The 21,107-nt window shown below is 37.8% G+C and overlaps 1 protein-coding gene across 4 annotated transcripts in view; it reads left to right on the top strand.

Annotated features, from left to right (window-relative positions):
• Positions 1-21,107, top strand: part of PDE1A (phosphodiesterase 1A) — a 284,872-nt gene that overhangs the window by 63,532 nt on the left and 200,233 nt on the right. Inside the window, exon 1 of one of the 4 annotated variants that reach the window (XM_040972136.1) lies at positions 9,372-9,831. The exons of 2 other annotated variants lie outside the window; for them this stretch is intronic. In XM_040972136.1, coding sequence (XP_040828070.1) covers positions 9,779-9,831 — 53 coding nt within the window. In that variant the 5' untranslated portion in view covers positions 9,372-9,778. Of the gene's footprint in view, positions 1-9,371; positions 9,832-21,107 lie in introns of those variants that run through there. One more of the 4 variants, XM_040972135.1, reaches the window with a different exon arrangement.

Here is a 21,107-nt window from a genome sequence, read left to right as displayed (position 1 = left end):
GTGAAGCTGATCTCCAGTACACAGTTCAAAAGAGTCAAATTTCAAGGAGTTAACTGCCCAGAGTATGCTCCCACCCCACTCCCAGAGGAAGAAAACATGTTTGCTGGAGTTGAGAATGACTTCCTGAATTATTCTCAGTTATATTGTTGGTTTTAATCTTGCATTTTGGCATAATTTGGACAAGGCTCTTGGAAAATCCGGATTTTGCTTATCTGATGATATTAGCAAATACGGCTGTTATGAGGTGATAATACTGTTGCTTCTTCCTTCCTTGAGGTGTCATGGCAGCTTGTCCTGTCAGGGTCTGTGTCACAAGCAGGCCACAGCACAAAGGCCCTCACTATATTAGGTGACTGGCGCTTTGATCTTGGATTCCCATCTTTCCAGGCCTATAAGGAAATACATTCTGGTTCTTTGTAAACTACCCAGTATCAGATGATCTGTGACAGCAACACATGGTGAACAAGGCAGCAGCATAGGATTAGCTAAGGCAGTATTGTCTCAGATATGTAAAGGCCCTGATTAGAAGAAGGGTGATGCCACATACTTCAAGATAAAACACATGTGTAAGTATTAGAAAATGTTCTGAGGCATTGCAAGAGATCAGTAAGAGTCTATTTTTAGGTTCTTACAGTCATACATGTGAGGAAAAATGTACTTCTGGTTTAACAAATTAAGCTTATTTTTTATTGTAGTCAGGGAGAGTTAGATGTTCTGACTCTTCCTCAGTTACTACCTCTTTCATAACGAGTTTATTTGTATACTGAAATGGCCACACAATAATTACACAGAATGTGCTTTATCCGGCTTGTGGTATACTTGGTATGAAGGAACAAGTCAGCTCTGCATACATGTAATATTCAGACAGTTCCTCCTGAATGAATAGGATGAGGCTCAAGAGAGTGGGAAGTATGCACACAATGCACAAGAAAGAGTGACAGATCACAGCCCAAAATGCCAGTGCAACTAGTGGTGAAGGAGTGAGAAGGTCATGATTTTGAAATGAGATGGAGGATACAGGTAGGTGTTAGATGGCCATGTTAGATTGTTGAGCACATGGTATGGTATGCTAACTACACACACACTGAAATGAATAAGAGAACATCACAGCATGATAAGAGGAGAACATGCTTTTCTTTCTTCGTTTTGATGAGTGTGACCTTTTCCCTTTCTGCCAGGATATCCAGCTGCCTCACCCTGGCAGGGAGCAGGGGAATGTGGGATTTACATGCCCACAGATAAAGGCAAAGACAAATAAGAAGCTCAGCTTTGAAAACCTAAATGGAAGTTTAAGTCCTGTCAGACCATAGTCTGGAAAACTAGGCTCTGTTTACAACAAAACAGGGTTTGCAAAATTCTGAAAACTCTGCTTAACAGATGTGGCCAAGTGCTGTAGACGGATGTGGGTTTTCTCTTTTAGAGCTTTATTTATTTTGGTTGAAAGTCAGAATTACTAAGAGAGAGAGACAGAGAGACATAGAGCTCTCTTGTCTACTGGTTCATTCCCTAAATGGTGGCTACAGCCAGAGCTGGGCTGGTGCAAATCAGAGAGCCAAGAGCTTTTTCTGGGTCTCTCGCATGTTATTTTCCCAGGATAAAAGCAGGGAGCTCAATCAGAAGTGGAGCAACTAGGTCGCAGACTGTTGCCAATATGAGTTGTGGTGTGGTAGGGAGAAGATTAGCATGATATGCCACACTATTGGTGTTGTGGGATAGCATGGTGGCTGGTATCTCCTGTGGGTATAGGTTCATGTACTAGTTGTTCCATTTATGATCCAGCTTCCTGCTAATGGCATGGGAAAAGAAGTGTAAAATGGTCCAAGGGTTTGGGACCCTGCTGCCTGATGTGGGAGAACCAGGAAAAGTTCCTGGTTCCTGGGTTTGGCTTGACACAGCTCAGGCTGTTGGGACAATCTAGAGAGGGAACCAGCAAATGGAAGATGTCTCTGTTGGTCTCTCCCTTCTCTGGAACTCTGACTTTCAAAATAAATCAATAAAATGTCAAAATAAGAAGAAAGACAAATATGTAAATTTTCTGCCACGTGGGCTAAAGAAAGCTTACCTCTTCTTTTGTGAGGTATAGGAAAGCAGACAAACATCCAAGCTGTTGTGTGCAAGTGATCAAGTGCTTTGACCTGTTCCTTGTAAACTGAAATTTTAGGAGAGTGACTTGGTTGGTTGAAAGTGAAAGTTGAAAAGACATGGCACTTTACTTTGATTTGCTGAGTTGACTGTGATGCGGTGGTGTGGCAAATCCCAACCCTTCCTTGGTGTGTTAATAGGAGCCAGGTCTTAGGAAATGCCGGCATCCCTGTGGGGATTTCAGAATTCAGCTCAAGAGGTAATGGAGTTTCCCTCATGAGCCTGCCTTGTCTGTTACAAGTCTAGGGGATCCTGCAGAGATGCACAGGACAGGGTCATGGCAGACAACCAGATGGAGGAAATGGGTCAAATAGTAGGGAATGCCTAGGGTTCCCATCGTGAGTCAAGTGAATGGAATAGCAGTGAAGTGCAGGCGTCTGCAGGGAGCCAGGTGCTGTTTGTGCAGAGGGCAGAGAACTCAAAAGAGAACATCAGTCTTCAGTCTTGGGGCAGAAGCCATTTCTTTTCCACCTCCTAAAAGTCACAGAAACCTATCTCCTTATAAGTTCAGATGTCTCCTTGAAGAGAAACAGTGACTTAGGGGAAATACAAAAACTTGGGAGTTTACCAGATATGACTAAGGTTTTAGAAACAAAACATTTATAAAAGAAAATGATGAGGTAGCATTAGTGATCTTTTGCTTCATGTGTTTATTCATTTAATAAATACCAATTTGATGTCTCCTCTGCTATGCACCAGGAACATCCAGATACTGATCTCTCCCTTCCGGAATTCTAATGAGGATAGTTCCAAGTGGAAGTTGGGTGTGATTCATTACTTGTGACAAATGTAATAATATGAGATGTTAACAGGGAAATAGGGTGAGGAACTTATGGGAATGTGTGTTACTACTTACAATTTTTCTTTTGTAAATTAAATTCATGATTAAAAAGCAGAAGAAACAGCTCTTCTAAGGTGAGCATAATGCACATCTAGTAGTGAGAACCAACAGCTGTTTTTGAAAACCATGCATCTGCCAGAAATGGAAACAAAAACACAAACAGAGTAGGGAAATGAAAAGCTAAAATTTGTTTTCACATTTGAATACTGATTTACATTTGTCATCCTATAACAATGGGGACGAAAAGTATTCCTGTGGCACATATGACCTTGTTGTGGCCAAGGAAAGCTTAAAAATGACTACTGGGTTTACTCTGAGTTGGATGCTAAATTTAAACAGCAATATTTAATTATAGGGTCATTGTAGAGTCATAGAATTTTAGAGCTGGAAAGGATTTTAGAGGTTATCTGACTCAACCTTTTTGCTTGACTAGTGAGGAAATTGACATAAAGGGGCTTAAAAGAAAATTGTTGCTAGAACTGAAGTTGAAATATATGGCTCTTCAATAAGTTCATGGGCTGAGTGAATTATCTTTTATTTCCATTTTCCATGACCTTCTGAACAAACCCATATATATATGTATGTGTGTGTGTGTGTGTGTGTGTGTGTGTGTGTGTGTGTGTGTGTGTGTATAGTCCAGAGAGTGTTTTGTTTTGTGTGTGTTTTTAGTTCAGGGAGCTTCATGATAAAAGAGAGTTTCCATTCAGATTCGAGCAGGAAACAGTCACTGATTGGCTAGTTTAGTGATCTTGGATATCAGAGTCTTTGGAAGATTTTCCAGGCCTGGCTGGTACTCAGGCTGGATGTAGAAGGCAGTGTTATATTTAAGGAAGGTAGGGGGTCAGGAGGAGAGACTCATTGGAGTTGTTGGTTGTTTTCTCTTTCCTTCCACTGGAGAAAGTGTGAAAAGAGCCCAAGGAACCTCACAGGCTGAGTGTCTGCCCAGGTGAGACATTCTTTTTTTTTTTTTTTTTAATAATCTTAGTTTATTAGGGTACAAAGGGTCAAGGGCTACAGGGTGAAAGTGGGTAATATCATTGTTTCCACACTAATATAATCATTTTGCCCTGTATCTAGGGTTAGGGGAGTAACAAAGGGGAAAGCCCCACCCTACCTCCCACCCATCCCCCATCCCCAACATGAGGCGCGCTCCAAGGGTCCTGCTCATACAGTTTTGATAGTTCATCAGTTCTGGATTGCTGCCAATCTCTCCGTCCCAACCGTAATGAAACCTATTCAGAGTCCACTGGCTGACAGTCTCTTGATGGTTGGGGTTCCAAGATCAGCAGTTCAGTTCGAGAAATATCCAAAGAAACTTCATCTGAGTTGATCCCAGATCTGATTCTTGAGTGAGTTTGCTAGTACAGACTCCAACACTGTGCGTCACACCAATCAGCTTATGCATATGCTGGTCGTTGCGATTACTGGGTCCGTTCGGCTTCCAGCCCTGTCTTCCTTGTGAACTAATGGGTGTTGTAGTCCAGCTCAATTCTACCCACTTCATACTCGGTCTTCATCCAAACCAGTTGGACCTGCAGCCTAGTTGAGGCGACTCCCCAAAACCCCTACCAGTTCTGCCCCCTACCCTGGTTCCCATGCTTGCCAGTATGCACTGCAGGCTTGTCCAGTCTGTCCCACAACCCAAGTAGCTCTCGCACACGTCAATGGACATTGAAGCCTGGTTCAACCCAACCAACCTATTATCCAGCCCATACACCCACTGGCAGGTGCCTTTCTGTCAAGCCACCCCTGCTCCTAGCCTGGGTTTCGTGCTGTCCAGTGAGGGTGGTAACCCTGAGGGAGGTGCCCACTATTTCCCTACTAGGCCACACCCACTCCTAGAGTATGCAGTCTCCAGGTAGTTTTGGCATTTGACTTGTCAGAATTGGCTCCTAGTACCAGCCTCTGCCAGCTAACGCTGTGGCTAAGCCCAAACACCCCTCAACCCACTCTAATTTTAACTTGCACCAGCAGAACAGTCAGCTCTCCGTGAGGCCCACAGGTGCTATGGCCCTGCCTAGTCTGAACTGCCCCCATCCGTATTCACACTTTCCAGTGGAAGTAGTTATCCAGCATGGGTGCCCATGCTCCCCTGTTGGCTTTGCCTCCCAGGTGAGACATTCTTAATTAAAGTAATATCTGAGTTCAAATCCTGGCTCTGCCATGTGTCAGACAGCTTCTTAACTGGTTTGAGTGTTACAGCAAGAATTTTGTATTAAATATGCTGCAAATTGTGGGGGACTTAATTATTAAGAATAACTCAGATTTAAATTATAGTTAAGCCGTTCTCACTAACTTATTGCAATATGTTTACTCATGACTCAATGGCAGGTAATGGTTTTTCTACAAGGAATAGTTTATACCTAGACATTTACCTCATGACATAGATGAACAGTGACTTTCTACTTTGGTGATACAGTGTTTATGACTGTGACAAGTGAAAACTATGGAATTGCCTGCACTTAAAGTGCATGTTTTAGATCGCTTTCTGAGAATGTAACATGTACAATTCACTTTTGCTGTATGACATACACAGATATGTGTGTTGGTGAACACACACACAAAGTTGGAAGCATTTAACTGGAGTGCAGGTATATGAAATCCTCTTATGTTATACAAAGTCATCTTTAACATTAGCAGGCTAGGGAGGTAACAATGGAAGAATCAACTTTAAAATTATTGGAGTATCATTATGTATATCATAATGATACCTTAAAATGCTTCCTATCCTTTATTTTCCACTTTTTCTTTTTCTTTCTTCATTTGAGTTAACACTCATCTATATAATTGTTTTCACTGTCTTTTATTATCTTGTATTTGAAAAAAGAAAAAGAACACACACTTGGTCTCTACCTGGTATTTGACTAGACTTATGTGGTGATGGTGATAACCTTCCAAGAGGCATTTTCCAGTGGCCAACCTGCCACATGTCACATGATCTCTCTGCCCCTGTGTGGCTTGGCATTTACATACTCCCATTACAGACAAAGCCAGGGAGAAACTTAACAACAAGAAAAGATTTTTAAAAAATGGCTCCTTTTCTATGAAGTTTAATGAAAACTAATATGACACTCTCAATATGTATTTGTTTGGAAAAATCATGTGAGTTAATTCTGTGTTCCATCACACAAAATGAATTAGTTATGATGAATGCATTGGTATGTTTCTGCTAGCTATTTTAGCAGATGAATAAAGCAAGCATAGGTTTGCATGTATATATTGTGGATGTATGTGTGATTGGCAATATGTAAATGTAGATATGATTACATATGAGTATGTAACTATGTGTTTTATATACAGAAAAATGTTAGGCTCACTTTATTTAACCTTGCAAGAAAAAATCTAAAAAAATATTTTTGAATGTTGCACTGAGACAAAAACAATTCATGACAAGTTAGTTTAGTTTGTTTTATAAGAGAGTGTGCCACATTATTTATGTCATAAATTTTAATATTATGTAGTGCAAAGTTGTGCTAACATAAAGAACATATTTTTATGACTTAAGCAACAACAGTGCGCTATTTTCATCTTATTAAATATTGTATTTAAGCTGAAGAAACTAATAACATCAACATTTCTTCCTAATATTAAAAATAATCTTGGAGGAAAAAGTTACTGAAAAAAATTTAAGAAATAAATATCTTTATGTGTGCCAAGTGAATGTCAAATTTATTGATATTTCTCCATTGTTGTTCAGATTCTAACTGGATTTAAATATGGTGGGTAATAAGAATATGAACATGCGCTTCCCATTTCAACCACTTAAACCATAATATAAATCTAATATACAGAAATGTTATGGATTTCTTTGGAATTACTTAAGCAATTTTTAGATTGTTTACTTGATACTAAAGATTTTTAAAAAGGTTTATTCACTTTTATTTGAATGACAGAATTATAGCGAGAAAAAGAGAGAGAGATCCTCCATCCTTTGGTTCACCCTTCAAATGGCTGCCATGGTCAGAGCTGGGTCAGTCTAAAGCCAGGAGCCTAGAGCTTTCTCTAGGTCTTCCATGGATGCTGCCTTTCCAGGCACAGTAGCAGGGAGTTAGAGTAGAAGTAGAGTTTTCAGGACTCAAACTAATGTCCATATGGATACTAGCCCTTCAGGTATTGGCTTAGCATAGTAGCCATGGTCTCAGCCCCAATAATCAAGTCTTTTAAAAAATATTTATTATATTTATTTGAAAGAGTTACAGAGAACAAGAGGTAGAGACATAGAAAGAAGACCATCCATTTCACTGGCTCACTTTCTAAATGTCAATAGTTGCTTTGACTGGGCCAGACTGAAGCTATGAGCCCTAAGTTTCTGCCTGGTCTCCTATATGAGTGCTTGAGTCATCTACTGTTTTCCTACCTGCATTAAGAGGGAGCTGGATTGGAGGTGGAGCATCTGAGACTCTTAATTGGTGCTCTATGGGATGCCAGCATTGCAGGTGCCACAATGTGAGCTTGAATAATCAAGTCTTTGAGGGCAAAGTTATATTTATACTTGGCTTGCCATTGGGCTGTACTTGGCTGGATTTTTTTGTTGTTGTTAGCATTCAAGGGAGTTCCTTTTACTGTGCTTATGTAGAAATGATCTCACTTTAAGAATTCAAAAGCAGGCAAAATGAAATTTTATTTAATGGTTATTGAATTGTTGTTCTCTTGGGTTGCTCTTCAGGAGGACCTTTCATGTTAAATTAATAGTAATATAGGCAAAACACAAGTATAGAAATTCAGTGCCATTCACAAATGTAAAAAGTCCCCAAAAGCCATATACATTGTGTTATTACTTCTGTACCTGCCTATATACAAAGCAAAGTAAAACATGCTATTATAAAGTACAACTTGAAAAGACTTTACATGGATTTAGATATAAATGGTTTCCACATTTTACTGTTATATACACATGTGAATTTATGATTCGACACACATTCATTATAATGAGAACATTGATTTAAGGTTGACTATGTAAATGTATTGTATGTACAGAAAAACTTAATATAAAATATTTTTATGGCAGCTTTCTTTATGTACAACTGTACATAGTAACTGCACATTTTGGAATTCAGATTTTATACAACCTCTGATATGTTCTCTATATGAACTAAACTAGTCATATTTACAAATATGACAGTACCATTAAGCTCTGAAGAAGCTTAGAATGCAGTCAGTATTATAATTTCATTCTACAAGCAGGGAAAACGAGTTCAGACAGATTGAGAAGTTTGCTCACAGTAGTTGAGCACACTCATGATTGAGTTAAGACCGGAACCCATGAGAATCCAGCTCTCTCAGCCTGGTCACGCTTCCTAGTGTGGAACAGAACATTTCAATAAAACTAGTGATTTCTTTGTAGTTCTCCTCGCCTTGCTTATCTCATTCCTGGGAGGAAAACAGGAGGGTGCGCTTGCTCTGCTGGAAGCACCTGCACAGTGTGGATGACTGGAGATCATATTCTCCCTCATGACATTTGATCTTTATTTTTATGGATGTGTCAGTGGAAGAGAGGTGATGTCCATTTTTTCCATCCTTTTTACACATATAATTTAAAAATATTTAAGTCATGCTTTGAGAAGTTTTACTTCTTTACTTACCAGACCTCTGGCTGAAATCTTTAATATTATTGATAGAAAAAGAACATTGGTGTAGTTTCAAATTCAGGGAAGTTTCCAAAATTAGTTATATTAATGTATGAGAACTCAAGTTTCTGTAACCAGAACAGCATTTCCTGTAGTGTAAGTTTGAGTCTTATTTTAAAAAAATTTTTAGTGTCATTTATTTTCAGCTGTTTATAAATGTATTTTATATCTGCTTTTCGTTCCTTTTATTTCAGTTTCAAAATTCAAGTATCATTAAACAATAACATTTTTTAAAAAAAATCTTAGGTATCCTGGGTGTTTGGGAGCTTTTTAAAAATTATGAGTGCATGTGGGTGTGTTTGTATTTCCAATTCTTTTCTCTGTCTCCTCCTTGCTGGACAGCCACATTTGGGTACAGACATCTGGGTACAATGTCACCAATAGAATTGAGCAATTTTGTTTTTCTAACTTTTGAGGCACTAACTAGCTCACATGGGCTTCTATCAGTGGAAATGGCATCTTCAACTTCAGCCAAGTGTAGGTTATTAGGTTATGAGTGCCAAAAATGATGAGTTGTCTGCACACTTCATCCAGCATGAATAAAAGCAAGATTGTAAAACAATTATAATCTCTTGAAGCAGAGCCAGCCCTGAAACCCGAGCCCATCTTTCTTCATTAATTTGTATACAGTTCTTATTTTAACAGGACAAACTTTCAGAGGGTACTCACATGGGACTGCTGAGCCAGCTGTGCAACTTTTATTTTGAAGAAAAAGGTTGAGCCTCAGAACAGGCTGTTTTAAAGACAGGGAGGGACTTAGCCTTTCTGAGCTTGACCAGCATGTGGAAGGAGAGTGCTCATGGCTGCAATCATTTAGGGAGCGCCTACCTGGGTGTCACTGGAGATAGGAAGTTTTCTGTTAACTCTGTTCTGTTGCCGAGGGTCCCGTGCGCTTCTCTTGCCCAGCTCAACGTGACTGTTGGTGGTTTTTACTCACCCTGCTCTGTGGGGGAGTGCCCCAACGTGCCTCTCTTATGTGGCCTCTATGGACACATTGCTCAGCTGGCAGAGAGCAGGGAAGTTTTCTCCCAGCACCCAAAAAGAGAAAGAGGAAACTACTTTTTCCTTCTGGGCTCTTTGCAGCACAATAGCTCAGAATAAGTGTGCACATTCCCTCCCTGGATTTTCTGGAGTGGTTTCCAGGAAGAAGTTAAACCTTCACCTTTAAATGGATGACCATGTCACAATCAGGAAGAAACATCTCCAAAGACCCATCTTTCGGTAAGTAATGCTACATCCCAGGTGGCTCCAGGGGTGTCAGGAACAACAGATTCTCTTCATCCTTCTCTTGAGGGTTTTGACACTAACCTATAGCACAGCAACAGAGTGCACTTAAACTTCACATTCATGTATTCTCTAGGAGTCCTTTGTTTTTCTATTTTCTGAGTCTGTATACAGACTCTTATCAACTTCTCAAAATATATTGTGAAAACATCTTAACTATTTGAGCACATGAATGACATAGCACTGGAAAAACTTTTGAAACTTTATGCACTCCCTTGCTGTTTCGGAGGGTTTTTGCACAGCTTTCTCAAGAGGAAACATTGCTCTTGGTCCTTTCAACTGATTATACTCAAGAGCTGTATTTCAGTGCTATAAATGCTAATCTTTTTTGCATAATGTGTTGGAGATAAATTTACACTTGATAACTTCTGTGCTAGAGTGTACATTTTACAGCTTGTTAAGGAGTATCGGACTGTTAAAGAAACAGTGGTCAATAGAAAAATTGTACACTGATGGAATCTCTAAATAGGCAAAATGTGCATACAGTATAATGAACTGAGGTGAAGCTTCATTTTGGGGGAGTTAAACACTTTCTCTGAGGAAGTGGCAATTTTTCCGCTAACTTAGTACTTCTAGATTGTTTACCCATTGTGTAGTTCAGGACTCACAATTGAGAATGAATCATCTTAAAGCAGTTAGAAAATGAAGGCAAAGAATTTCTACTCCTTAAAATACAAGATTAAAAAAGAAACAAATTACATATATATTTATATATCCCCAAATAATAATCTAAACATAGCACAATACTGCATGTTATCAGTATTGAATGTTGAAGTCAAGCCACTGACCATTGATTTACAGTTAACTACTAGATAATGGAAGTTTACGGATAGAATTTCTGGCATTTTATGATTTTTATATAATGAATAGAGGACCTTGGGAAGTATGTTATTCAAAATGTGGCAAGTTTTATTGATTGATTATGCATTACTAATGGTATACTTCCATTATGCTTAAAACAAATGCTAGCTCAAATGTATTTGAAAACCTTCTTTTGAATACATGCATGGGTGTTTAATATTACAATCTACATATAGTTAGATACATGTTTATAGATGTCATGCAGCAATGGCAGTACTATATAAAAAATTCAGGGGTATTCCATTGCATGTTTTCTCTCCATCCTATTTAATTAATCTCTGTTTTCTCAAATATATGTGTGATTCCAACGTGGTACCCTAGTCAGATCATTGGAAGATTGTACTTGCAACAGCTTAGGAAGGCCAGTTTGTGCCGGATATAATCACATCTACCTAGCTATCATCTTCAGCATATTATACCACTGGAGAGTTGTTGGAATTAAGCAGAGATGCTGGTGAGCTTTTACCATTAGCTTATGTTAAGATTTAATTTCCACATTGGATGAATTATATCCTAATGCTACATGCAAATGAACTGCAATGTGACTATGTTTCTTTTCATTTTTATGTGAAGAATGAATCCATTATGCAAGCTGAGATTATTTTTTTCAGATACTTAAAAGAAATTTGGTAAGCTCAAATGATTGGTTCGGGATCTTGGTGATCTACAAGATAAATATAGCTTCCAAAGACATCATACTTTCACCAAGGCAATTGTTTCAAGCAAATGTAGAATGGATCCCTAATGGAAAATGTTTAAGGCTAGAAGTGGGAGTGGGAGCCAACAGCACGTTGATGTAAGACCTTGAGCTTAACAATAGTGTAACCGAGATGAGAGTACAAAGAGTTCAGAGTATCTTAAAGAATGGGAGAAATAGGGTATCATTTCTCAGAGAAAGCTTTGGGATGAATTTCAATAAAATACACCATGAATAACCTAATAGTTAATTATATTTTTAGTTATACTAATTTTCCTAAGTTGGCTAAGCCCACCTTTGGCCTTCATGCCATGTATCTTCAACCAACTTTCCTTCTTTCCTCCTTTCCTTCTTTCCTTCCTGCCTTCTTGCCTCCTTGCCTTCTTGCCTCCTTGCCTTCCTGCCTTCCTGCCTTCCTGCCTGCCTGCCTTCTCTCCCTCTGGCCTTTTCTTCTTCCTCTCCTCCTGCTCCTTCTTCCTCTCCCTCTCCTTTTGCCTTTCCTTAGCCGCCTCCTCCTCCTTCTTATGCTATCTCTCTCTCTCTCTTCCTGGAAGCTTCCACTGTCAGGTAGTCTCTCTTTCTAGCCCATCATTGAGTTTCACTGTGAGAGAGGCACTTTTCAGCCTGACTTTCCTGTTTAGAGATGCATGTAGCAATTTTTCCTTCTCAGTATGTACTTGTCTGTACCCACTTCACAAATGCCTTCAGAGCAGATCTTTGCTAATTGTTTTCAGATTGCTAGTTACAAGTTTGACATAAATTCAGTGAAAACATTATCTTGGCTATTCATAAATAATTTCGTTATTAAGGAATATGAATCTAGGATTTATTGGTGGTGGATTGTGTATGGAGGTAGTGAATGTTTGACTTCTTGGCATCATTCTGAGTTTCTATATAAAACACTTATTTTCTCCTAGAACTGAACTCATAGCTTTTATTCAACTCAGTTAGCTTTCTCTGAGTGATTACAAGTATGCACCTATAGTCTGTGGCACTCAGAAACTACACATGAAACAAAAGAGGAGGGCTTAGCTGCCCTCAAATGATGCATCATCTAATTTATACCTAGGTAGCCATGGTGTGAGTAGCTAATACGTACCTTAAAGAGGTAATAACGTTGCTGGGAAGTTAACATGGAAGAGATAGACTGCAATAATAACTGAGTCTAACAAGTGACCTGACAGAGATGGAAAATTTTTTTTTTCAGTAGTTCTCAAGACAATTTAAATAAAGCTTCCACTAGCATAATCTCTCCAAGTTTCAGGGAGTGAAAATCATATATCAAGTGGAAAAAGTTAGAATAGAGGTGTAGGGTAGGCAGTGGGTGCTGAAAATTCCATGGCTCTATGAAATACTGAGATGATTGCAACAAATATGACTTCTTATTTAGATTCTGGCAGTAAGAATGTCTGGGCCTCCTACAGTGATGGTTTCCAAGTCACCTCATGCAGTTTGGTCATTAATATGTTTCTTTTTCTTTGAAATCTTTTTGGGAATGTTCCTTTATGGGCAAAGCTGAAGTCTTTATCATGTCTTCAAGGTAGAGCATGTAGAATTTGGGACTCACGGGGGTGGTTTAGCAGAGGCCTGGGAACATGGTGGATCACATCATGTTATTCTGGCTACAAAGGCTCGCAGAGCTCAGGTTTTTGTTGTTGTTACAAAGAAAAGACTTAGGGTTTTATGACTTTCCTGGGGGAGGAAATGCCCTCACAAAAAGTACAGCAGGTTTTTTTTCTTTAATCAACAACATTGAGTTTTGTCCTTTAGCACTTGCAGAATAATACTATATAGATCCTTAAAATCCTAGGTTCAAAGCAACACTTGATAATAGAGATATTAAATAGAAACATTCCGTTAGGTCTTTAAAGATATATTTTTTTTCTATATTGCCAGAGAACTTTATCTCTGGCAATTATAACAATTACTTTCTCCAAATTAATTAATTTATGTTTTAATATTACATGATACAATGGATACACATGGAAAATCTTTATGCAACTTCAGCAAAGGCAATGGAGATACTTCAATTTTGTTACATGCTCAATGTCTTAGTAGACTTTCTGACCATTCCCAAGTGGTAAGTCAACCTTAAAAAGTGATGTCAAGAAAAATTCATCTTTCCTAACATGGTCACATCACTGAAAAATATTTTTTATTTGAATTTTATTGTCTGCTGCTTCAAACTCTGTAGAGACAGGTAGGGCAAGAAGACATTTTAAAAATAAATGGAAATGATTCTTAGAAGTTAAATTTTATTTAGTATTCTTTGGAAACAACAACCTCTTTCAGGGTTCATAGGTGGGCAAATTCTTGTGGTAATTTTCCATCAGAAGTCACACTAGAAAGCCATAAACAAAATCCTGCAAACAATGCTTCGTCAGCCCGAGAATGAAGGATTTCTCTGTTCTTCCAGGATCTGAGACAGAAAATCACAAGGCTGCCAGGTCCCAGGACTAATGAAAATTATGTTAGTGTCTCCACAGCATTTAGAACATGTTGTTTCTTTTCTTCATGTCTTTCCAAAAGTTTTATTTTTACAAGTATCTGTTAGCAGAGTAATTCTGAGTGTGATTTTGGCAGACATGCTCTCTTGCAGGGAGATGTGGAAAGCAGGAGGATGAAATAAGAAAGCTTGAGAAAAGAACAACAGATCATAGCTTTGCTGTAGAGATGATTAGTAATACATTTCTGTAAGTATTCTAATTCCAAGGTCTGGCAATTTATGCTTTATAGAGGACCATATGTTATATATTTACTGTAAAATATCTGCTATGTATTTAAAATTACAAAGTTTTTGGAATCTAGTCATTTTAATTTATTCTTTCACCAACTAAGTTTATTAACATCAGTGTCAAACTAATACAGAAGTTGCTGACATGCAGAGGCCATGTAACATCTCAAGCTTCTAAGAGAGTTTTAACTGACTTTGCTAGTGGATAGTAGTTTTCTGGGCAAGGGATCCAGATAATTTTCAATTATTCAGCTGTTTCAGGCAGGTCTGTTTCTGCAATGCTTCATGAACAGTAGAAATGCTGAACAAGTTGTGTAAAATATAAAATCATTTCATAATTCAAAAAACTCATGCCCTATGACATTTAATAATTTTTTGATATAAATCTTTCTTAAATACCCTTATATCAGACATATATATTTTAGGCAGCTATGCAGTTAATACCATTAAGCAGGTGCAGAGAAAATACATCAAAACAATTAAATAAGAACTGATAAAGTAATTTAAAACATTAAATATTCCTTTCCTTTTTATGTAGTAAGTTTTCTTATGGGAAACAGAACTATGTGAGTCAAGCAGAATTCTATATTTATGAAAATTTTTACTAGTCTTGAGTTATAAGTTGAAAGTAACCATGGATTTTTTTATTTATACAAGGAGATAAAGGATGACCATTAATTTAACTGCAAGAATGACATAGTCACTGGAAATTTAGGATTTTTGGAAGTATGAATGTCAGCTTTTACATAGGTGATAATTAACAGGACAATGCTATATATTTAGATTATTTAATCTTGCATGGAAAGCAAAAAATACTGTAAAGTGAATACAATAAAATTGGTTAAAAATTTATAACACTGTGGGGAATAAAGCTAATATATAGACAAACAAAAGCATTTTAAAATTATATAAACATACATTATTATAAAACATACATGTTACATTGAATATTTTTTTTTGTTGTCTAGGTCAATGTTTATTCCTCCTGGTCAAAAATTTGTTGTGTGGTTTAAGCAATAAGGAAAATACACCAATTAACTTTTCAAATATTTGATGAATACCGAAATAAAATAACAAAAAATTTGGATATAAGGCAGGCAATTGTTTATCATGGAAACATCAGTTATCATTGTGCCTTATTACTTTTCAGGGTGGGAAAAAGTAGTTCAAATTTTCAGATGGTCACCATCAACAAATAAACTATTGCTTGCTATACATTTTATTGTAGGGTAGTAAGTAATTTACATTTCTGACATTATTTTACCCACAACAGTAGAAATTTAAGTTATCTCCATTGACAGGAGGGGGGAATGGTTAGCCTGGTAGATAAGATGGCCACATCCCACACTGGAATGCCTGGGTTTGCCTCCAGCTTCCAGCCAGTGCAGACCCTGAGAGATAGCACCAGCAGTTCCACTGGTTGGATCCCTGCCATCTAGAGGGAAGACCTGTATTGGGTTCCCAGCTCCTGGCTCCAGCCTTAGCCAATAGGCATTATAGGCATCTGAATAGGAACTGGAAGATGATAGATTTTTCCTTTTCTATTTCCCTTCCTTCGCTTCTCAAATAAATCAATAAAATATTTAAAATATCTATAATAGACGTTATTGTCAACAGCACTAGCATGTATTAATACTAATAACTAGGAGCTACAATTCATTGAACTCTCTGTGTATTGGTAGAAAAGTTACAAACATGTAAGCTTTAGGGCAACCCATGAAAAAGTAAGCATTTGGATATGGATCCAGAAATGCAAAAGCATGGGAACGTTTCTTGCTTAGGAGTTTTGTAATCTTGTTTTCTAAGCTAGAGTAACATGATGATATTTGTGCTTATCTTGGGTGTTGGTTTGATTTAGAAATAATTTTTTCAAAGATTTGGACTGCTTGAAATGAAAGAAATCAAGGATACATAGGTAAAATTATACACTGGTAATGTTGAATGGCTTTCTACCATATGGAAATGTTTATATTAGGTAATTAACATTTTTACGCAGAGTCCTTATGTAGAAACCAGTGAAAAAATTCAGCCCTACTGGCAATACTTGTTAAAAAGATGACTTGTAGCTTTAGGAGGTTTGTGATATTTATAAACCCATCCTCTTCAGTTATGTGTTGGGACAGAGCATAGTTCTGACAGTTAGTTCTCATGGGAAAGACTTGGTTTATTTATGTATTTGATTAAAGCCACTTGGACAGGATCTCTAATTGAGAAAAGCCAGCATTTCCTGAAGTGGAGCTTCTGTGGTACAAGACACATTGTATGGTACAAGACACAGTGCATTTGAAGGACTAGCTCATGATGTTCAGATTTGTTATCTTTGTCGCAGCCAGTCCTGCTCCATTAGAACCAGTTACTGAAAAGCACTTGTTCTGAGACTGCTGCACATCTTTAGTGCTTTGGTGACTCCAGATCTTAGAATGCCAGTCTATTATTTTTGAAAGAGCCTTTTAAAGCATGAAGTTAAATATTAATTATATATTTATCAACCAATTGCATATAGCATGGCAATTTGGATTTTGTTAGATAAACCATTTCAGATTCAAAATTATTAATATTTAACTTGATTCTTTAAGGATCAAAGAGATAGAAACTGATTAGATAGCAATGTTAATGCCTTTAAGATGCAACAGTAATTATCTTGTGAACCCTAGTTGAGAAAGGGAAACAAAATTCCATGAGATCAGGTCATTTAAAAATTATATAATTAAATTAAAACTTGGATGAATGAAAGGGCATGTCACAATCCGTTAGATACCTAATGAAATTTACAAACTCATATTTGCTCCAGGACTGATGTTCCTTTGAAGCCTTATAAAACAGAAAGAAGACGACTTGCTAATTTCTGTGCCAGCTAATTCATCATGTGTTGTTCAGTGCAGCTGCATCCCATTGTTCCTAACTCTGAGAAGCCATGTCATTTTATTTGTGTTTGTTCTACACCCATATGAGTGATAAGGATCTCCTCAAAAATGAAATATTCCAGAGGCTAAATTCAATAATGAGTTCTTTGCAATTCTCCTAACTGTTAGTAAATATTTTTCATAAGTAAGCGTTTACTTTAAGCCTTCAAATACTAATACATGAAAGGATAAGTTTGATACTGTAGATGTATGAAGTAGAAAATGTGATAGCTGGGAAACAAAAGGCATTTCATTTCACATTGTTTAAACACATCAGAAAGCTAAACAAAATGAGCTGCAGATTACAGACTCATGACCCTTGACATAAGTGAGCGACAGAAAAACAATTTGTTTTGTTGGGTCCATTTTGTGGTCATTTCTCCATTTTCAGGGTGAACGATGGCCAGCAAAGCCTGTCTAAAATTCTGACAATTATATGTTAGGGAACTATTAGGCTCTTGCTTCTAGTATCTGGTCCAGAATGAGAAACCAATAAATCCTATAGTTTATCTGTACTCAGACTATGTGGCACTAAGGAATAGATAACCATATAATCGCTGAATGAGAACATGGATTCCTATAAGCCTCAACTCAAATTATACCAGAATCAAGAAATTTAGTTATAATTGACCCATGCTCCTTCTGGACAACTATTACTTGTTGGAAAAATACTTATTTTTCAATTTAACTATGTCTTATCAGCACAATTTTTCTTTTAGTGGAACAGCAACAAATGGAATATAAAACCTCTCTTTCACAGGACAGCACTTAAACACCGATGATAATTTTCTCAGCTATTACTATTTATAGACCTTCCCAAAACATAATGACATAAGACCATGGGTGAACTGATGAATCTGCTGATCTGTGCCAGGCTGGGTTGATCTCATGTTTTCTCAGGCAACTGTGGCCAGATGGTGGTTTGCTGTGAGCTGATGGGTCTGGGAGCACCTTGTTTCCGTGGTCTGGTTTTTTTTCCACTGTCTCTCTTTTTAACCACCTAGGTCAGGCTAGATAGGTTCATAGCATAGCATAGTATGGAGAGGAGAAATAGAAAACAAAAAATCCCCTTTCAAGGTACTGTTTGAGTGAAATTTCTGCTGTCCTACTGGGAAGAATTAAAAAAGAAAATCACATGACCAAGCCTACACTCGGGATTCAGGATTCCACATATAGTTAGGTCAACTAATGCAATTAACATGCTTTGAAAGCTCTTTTCTGTTGTCTTTCTTTAGTCCATTCCTGGTTCATTCATTCATTCATGAGACAACACATATTTCAATCATGATTTCTTGTTAAAATGTGTTCTGGGTGACCTGTGAGCTCAGGAAAAAATGTTACCTGAGCCGTGAGGCCCAGATGACTTTGCTGGGACTCAGGAGTCACAGAGTCACTTGACTCCAGGGTGACTGCATGCTTCAGATTCTTGCTTGAAAACAGATTTTTAAAGTTCGAAAGTTAAAATGTTTCACTTAACAGTCCAAACATGAACTACTGTAGCCCTAATGCCTGCCTACATTTCCCTAGTTCCTCTGGATAATTGGTTTTCACCAAGTGTCATGCTAGCACACTTGAGGAAATTAGTTGTTTTAATAGAAGCTGAATATAATTAATTACATAATTTTCAGCAATTCAATTCCAATTTCACTAAACCATGACACAGAGAGGAAGATTCAGAAACGGTCATAATAACAGTAAGCTTCCTTATGTATCTGGATGTGTGTGAAACACATGTACAGTGTGCATTCTCTTGAGATTCAGGTTTATTATGATCATTTAAAAAGTATTTGTTCGCTATGTGATAGATTTATGATAATGTTCTCTATTACTGAATCCTTCTAAGCACTGTCATAGTGGGTGTGTGCTTTCATAAAAGCCACAAATTATATAGCGTCCCTTTTGAATCAATGGTTCATAAAATGAATCTATTTGCTATTGACAATGGAATTGCAGTTTACAAAACAAAACCAAAAACAAACAAAGCAAGCAATAACCTCAGAGATTCTGATTCCATGGAGGAGGTTAGGAACCCCCTTTACAGTTTCATTTATTTATTTGAAAAGCAGAGTGACAAAGATGAAAAAAGAGAGAAAGAGGGGGAAGAGAGGGAGAATATTTCCATTCACTGGTTCATTCCCTAAGTAGCCACAGCAACCAGGGATGAGCCAAGCTGAAGCCAAGAATCCAGGACTCCATCTTGGTCTATACTGGTTGATGAGACCAAATTAATTGGATCATCTGCCACTGTCTTCTATGTATACTAACAGTGAGTTATATTGAAATCAGAGTAGCCAGGACTTGAAACAACAGTTTGATATGAGATCTGCTGCTGCAAGCCAGAGTTTAACTTGCTTCTCTGTCATACCATTCTGGGGATGGAAAACCTTGATGTAGTTCTACAAGCTCATCAGCTTTTGAATGGTCATAGCTATATTTGGGACCCACTTTCCTTACATGCAGTTTACATGCAATAGAGATGGAAGAGAAATTTGGAAGACCTTTTAACATGGTTAAAATCATATTGGAAATAAATGCTTTCGAAAATTTTTAAACTAAAAATCTTTTTTAGATATAGGGGAACTTTGAATATGAAGATGGCTAAATTTTCCCTGTGAAAGAATCTTAAATTTCTTTTCTAGTGTTGGTCCATGATAGAGACAAGCTACTATGAATTTTGAAGCAAAGTTTTTCAACTTTGGCTGTTTCTGACAATCATTGGAGGCTATGTTCAAATTCCAGGATAAGGTAGTGTTATGGTGTGGTGCTTTGTGTCTGGAGCTTCAATTGCTCTGATTCCAATTCAGTTTCCTACTAATATCGCTAAGGATTGCAGGCACTGTGGATATGGACCAATAGGTCAAAGTGCAAATGGTACATCTCCCACTCTCTCTCTCTCCCCCTCCTGTCACTCTGTTTTAAAATAAATAAATCAGTATTTCAAAAATCCTGACCTTCAAGTGACATTTCAGACTGAAGATCCCTGAATAAGACTTAATGATCAGTGTTTTCTTTTTCTTTCTTTCTTTCTTTCTTTCTTTCTTTCTTTCTTTCTTTCTTTCTTTCTTTCTTTCTTTCTTTCTTTCTTTCTTTCTTTCTCTTTCTCTCTCTCTCTCTGAACTAATTTTTTTTAAGATTTATTTTTATTATTTTTTTATTGGAAAGGCAGATATACAGAGAGGAGAGACAGAGAGGAAGATGTTCCGTCTGATGATTCACTCCCTAAGTGAGCACAACGGCCAATGCTATGCTGATCTGAAGCCAGGAGCCTCCTCCAGGTCTCCCACGCGGGTGCAGGGTCCCAAAGCTTTGGGCCGTCCTCGATTGCTTTCCCGGGCCACAGGCAGGGAGGTGGAAGGGAAGCAGGGCTGCTGGGATAGAACCGGCGCCCATATGGGATCCCGGGCATGCAAGGTGAGGACTTTAACCACTTGCGCCACTGTGCCGGGCCCTGAACTGTCTTATTTTTGAATACACAGTCAAGTTGTCAATCATAGCACATTAAGTACAGTGACTAACGAGGGTGAGGCATGAAGGCGAACACTGATGAGTAAGTTGGATTTTGACAGCATATGGAAAAAGAGAAGGACACCAAGGCAACAGGGTGGCATGACCAAAGGCATGGAAATATGAAAACACATGGTGTCTGGAAAAGTTCTGGGATGGAGAAGCTGGTTGCCCAACACAGAGCTGAGTATCTTCATGAGGATGAAAGCCTGGTTAGCATTTAAGGGCCATTGATTGATTTTGTGTGCTGTCCCATTTGGTCTGATGTCTAATAGCATTAAAATTGACTAATCCAATGAAGTATTCTCCGGAGCTCAGTGTTTCTAAGATGGAATTTCATCACAGAACACCCTTCCCCTGAGATACAGTCAAATAGTTAATCAAATAAGTTTGGGAAATTCTGTTTGGGACATTCGTTCCCTACTTTGGGGTTTGCAAAGCATATTAGAGGTTTGAAGTAAAACTTAAGTTTATTTACTCTAATATTTTCCCAAACGCATTGCATCTATGCAGA

Source organism: Ochotona curzoniae, unplaced genomic scaffold, assembly GCF_017591425.1.
Source record: "Ochotona curzoniae isolate NIBS_2020 unplaced genomic scaffold, NIBS_Ocur_1.0 contig_2210, whole genome shotgun sequence".
Taxonomy (NCBI): Eukaryota; Metazoa; Chordata; class Mammalia; order Lagomorpha; family Ochotonidae; genus Ochotona; species Ochotona curzoniae.
This window is presented reverse-complemented; position numbering and strand designations above follow the sequence as displayed.